At 33.2% G+C, this 3,996-nt stretch overlaps 1 protein-coding gene across 1 annotated transcript; it reads left to right on the forward strand.

The window, feature by feature from the left end:
- The first annotated feature begins 2,811 nt into the window (after positions 1 to 2,811).
- LOC104233434 (uncharacterized) lies at positions 2,812 to 3,704 on the forward strand. Its single transcript, XM_009786835.1, has 2 exons — positions 2,812 to 3,159; positions 3,246 to 3,704. The coding sequence occupies exons 1-2, from the start codon at positions 2,812 to 2,814 to the stop codon at positions 3,702 to 3,704; spliced, it is 807 nt and encodes a 268-aa protein (XP_009785137.1).
- Positions 3,705 to 3,996: the final 292 nt, after the last annotated feature.

A 3,996-nucleotide genomic window follows, 5' to 3' on the forward strand; every position in this document is an offset into this window, starting at 1 on the left:
CTTGACGTCAATTGAATTGGCAGGTTTTAATTTTTTAACCTATTTTATATTTTAAATTATTTTTGAAACTCCAACTTGAAAGTACTCTCCAATTTGAATTGGTAGTTTTTTATTTTTAATTTTTTAAATTTTGTTTCTTATAAATACTAATATAAAATTAATTTTCTTTTTAGAGAGAAAAAACGTGTCATTTAATTGTGCAAATAAGCTATTATTTTAAAATTTTAAAATTCTGATATTTTGAATTTTGGAAAAAAAGTGTCCTCAAGTTTTTTTAAAATAAATTTGAACCTCCAAATTAGTTGGAGGTTTGTCCTAAAATTGGACACATGTTCATTTTTTGTTTTGACACTTGGCACAATATTATGAATTTGTCTCTCCTTTTCTATATTAATAGAATAGATGTGAATTTATGAAGGTTGAACCCCCCTAGTTTTAATGAGGTTGGTATTATACTCTCTTCGTCTCAAATTTCTTTAGCACTCCGTTAACTTTTGTCCATCCAAAAATACTAATCTCTCAGTTTAGTTTATATAGTTTATATGGACCTATTTTCTTTTAATTCTTTTTCAAAAAGAATAAATCCTTTATTAGATTCAAAAACAAATAAACGTTTTACTTATCCTTAGTAACAAGTTTTTATGACTACACAAATGTTATGACATGTTTAAATAAAAAGTCTCATAACACTTCTCCTTCTGGTCTTTCAGCATCGGGTAGGTATCAGACTCTATACATTGTATTATCACTTAGCTGAGTCTTGTGTTTTTTTTAATAAATAATTGCTACCCTCCAGAGAGCACCTCTTCTCCCGAAATTGCAAAATTATTTTGTCGAGTTCCTTCGATATGGTTCTCTCAAACGCCCTAGTATATTCGACTTGTTAACCTATATTGGTTTGGGGTATGATCAATTCACCAAGAGTATCGCCTCCCAATTTGAAGTTCCTTCCTGGAACTTTACTACACAAATCTTGTGGCATTTTTTAAGGCCCAAAGTCTTTAAAGTTTTCTTTTCTTTCATAGGCAATCAAACTGGCTTACATATGCTGAAACCTGAAAGTACCATATTTCTATGATTAAAAACAAATTAACTTTGTATCCATTTTTTCCATTAATTTAACCTTGTAATATGCGTACGTAAAGACATTTTATGCATGTTCATCTTATGTGTTGAAATTTCTTCTTTATCGGACTTTGTATCCAATCAAACAAGACCAAACATACTAGAAGATATACTTTTAATAAAAATGTGCCACCTCAAATATATGTTAAACAAGTTTTCTTGCAGACCCTCTCAATCCCTTCTTTTAACAAAGAATTTTGGGACTTTGACTAGGTCAAATTTAAGTAAGTGAGTTTGCGGCGTTAGCAAACTGGGCCAATAATGCATTCAATCTAACAACTAAACATATAAGCCTTCTCAATGACATTAATTAGCTGACAAGGCATTCACATAAGTGATCTACATAAACCTGCTCTGATAACCCATTAACCCGTAAAAAAAATACCCGATTATCAATCAAATATAGGACTAAAAAACGTAAAAGGTCTGTAAAAAATTCCAAACCCCATTTTTAAACCTAGTTCTTCCAACATAGGCGATTTGAGACTTGAGGGGATGATACCATCGAGCAAGGTTTAACAATACAAATTGAAGATCATCAGAAGATATTTAAGTAATTTCTCCTTTCATTTATTGGGTCTCTGTCTCGAACAAAGTGATTAATCAAATTTTTTTGTAATTTTCTAGGGTTTTGTCATATACTGGTATTTCTGATTTTGTAACATAGTTTATGTGTTTGCATGTGGGTTAGGTACTCTTATTGTTTGTTATCTTTGTTGTTTCCTTATGTGGTGTCAATTTGTGCCCTAGGTCTACGTCGTCTTTGGTTGCAAATATCCTTTTCACATATTTTATCATAGTGTGTTAGGGTTGGGTTGCTGAAATCGACAAAATCATGTGCTTTATCTCTTAAAGACAGTGCTTTCTTGCTTTCCAATGTGGTAGGATTAGATTGTTGAAATCGACAGAAACATGTACTTTATCTCTTAAAGAGTGTGTTTTATTCTTTCCACTATATTATATGTAACAATTTATTGTATGTTCAATATTTTATTGTCAAAGTTGTTAAATTATTCTTGTGGTCCCTCTATGTTTTTTTCTATGTCTATATTATAGATATTTCAATATGGGGGACCACGAAGAGCCAATTTCAGGTCAATATAAGTGTAAATTAGATAATGATTGTGAATCTGATAGTGATAAAAGTTTAAATTATGGTTCAAATGCTAGTGAATATAATTGTGAAGAATTATAGTTATTTAGGATGCAAAAAGCTAAAGAAATTAATGATAAGCTTACTCACTACAAAGAGCTTTGTCTATGACATTTAAGGACTTGGATGAGACCAGGAAAATCATGAACTTCTATGCTATTGCAAATTCCAAACCTCTGAAGTTTAAAAAAATTGATAAAATAAGAGTAAGGTAGAGATGTGTAGTAGGCTGCCCTTTTGTATGCCTCATCTCTAAAGATAAGAAGGGGGAGACTTTAAGATAAAAACATTGAAGACAAAGCACAACTGTGAATATGCATTTGAGAATCCTAGAGCCAAAACAAAAATTTTAGCTCAATATTTCGAGAGTAAGGTGCAGAATAACCCCAAGTATAAGATAAAGGATATGAAACTAGATTTGAAAAATTAATTTTCATTGAATATACATAACTCCACATTGAAAAGGACTAAGAAGATGACACTTCAGCAATTGCAAGGAAGCTTTTTAGATGACTATAACAGATTAGAAGCATATGAGCAATCTTGGTAGTGATGTGGTTATCAATTTATCAAAAGATTCCATGGCTGAAGGTAAACGAAGATTTCTTAGAATGTACATATGCTTCAATGCAATAAAGTTGGGGTTCAAACAAGTGCTGAGACCATTCATTGGACTAGATGAGACTTTCTTAAAGGGCCATTGCAAGGGGCAACTATTGGTGGCTGTTGCACAAGATTGCATGAATCATTTCTATCCCTTGGCCTGGGCTGTAGTTGACAAGGAAAATACCTTGACATGGACATCGTTTCTGGAGCTGCTGAAACACTCATTGAATCTGAAAGATGGAACCAATATTACATTTATGTCTGATATGCAAAAGGTACAAGTTATGATTTTGTTGAACTGACAATTTAAATTATTTTTAAACTTATATATAGTTAATTCTATTTAAATTTACATGTGCAGGGTCTGTTGGAAGCAGTAAGAACTGTCCTCCCTCTCTCAAATCACAGGTTTTGTATGAGGCATATTGAAGCCAACTGGAGTAAGAGAATCAGAATTTCAGGAGAGATGAAAAAATACCTATGGTGGTCTGCTTGGAGCACTTATGGGGAGGACTTTAAAGATCAACTAAAGAATCTTGGTGAATTGTCTGTTGATGCTGCCAAGGAGTTGCTTAGGTATCCACCACAGAATTGGTGTAGATCATACTTTGATACATTGTGCAAAAATCATAAGGTGGACAATAATTTTATAGAATCATTCAACTCTTGGATCTTAGAAGCAAGAGTCAAGCCTATCCTGAAGATGCTTGAGGATATTATAATCAAGATCATGAATAGGTTGAGAGAGAAGGAAGAAGATGCTAGAACATGGGAGGAGAGTTCAGTCCTAACTGCAAGAAGTTGTATGCTGCTTATTTAAAGGTTACCAACTTATGTACTGTTCATTTCAATGGTGAAACTGGCTATGAGGTTTCTGGGGGTGATGATAAAGATAAAGTGAACCTAGTGGAGAAGAAATGCACATGTAGATCCTAGCAGTTGACTGATATCCCATGCCCCCATGCCATCAGGGCACTAAAATACAAGAAAGAGGATCTAATGATTGAAATTAATTGGTGGTACAACAAGGAAACTTACTGTCACGACCCGGAATTCCCACCCTCGGGAGTCGTGATAGCGCCTACTAATGTGAGCTAGGCAAGCCAATCCTT

This window comes from Nicotiana sylvestris, chromosome 7, assembly GCF_000393655.2.
Source record: "Nicotiana sylvestris chromosome 7, ASM39365v2, whole genome shotgun sequence".
In the NCBI taxonomy this organism is placed as follows: Eukaryota; Viridiplantae; Streptophyta; class Magnoliopsida; order Solanales; family Solanaceae; genus Nicotiana; species Nicotiana sylvestris.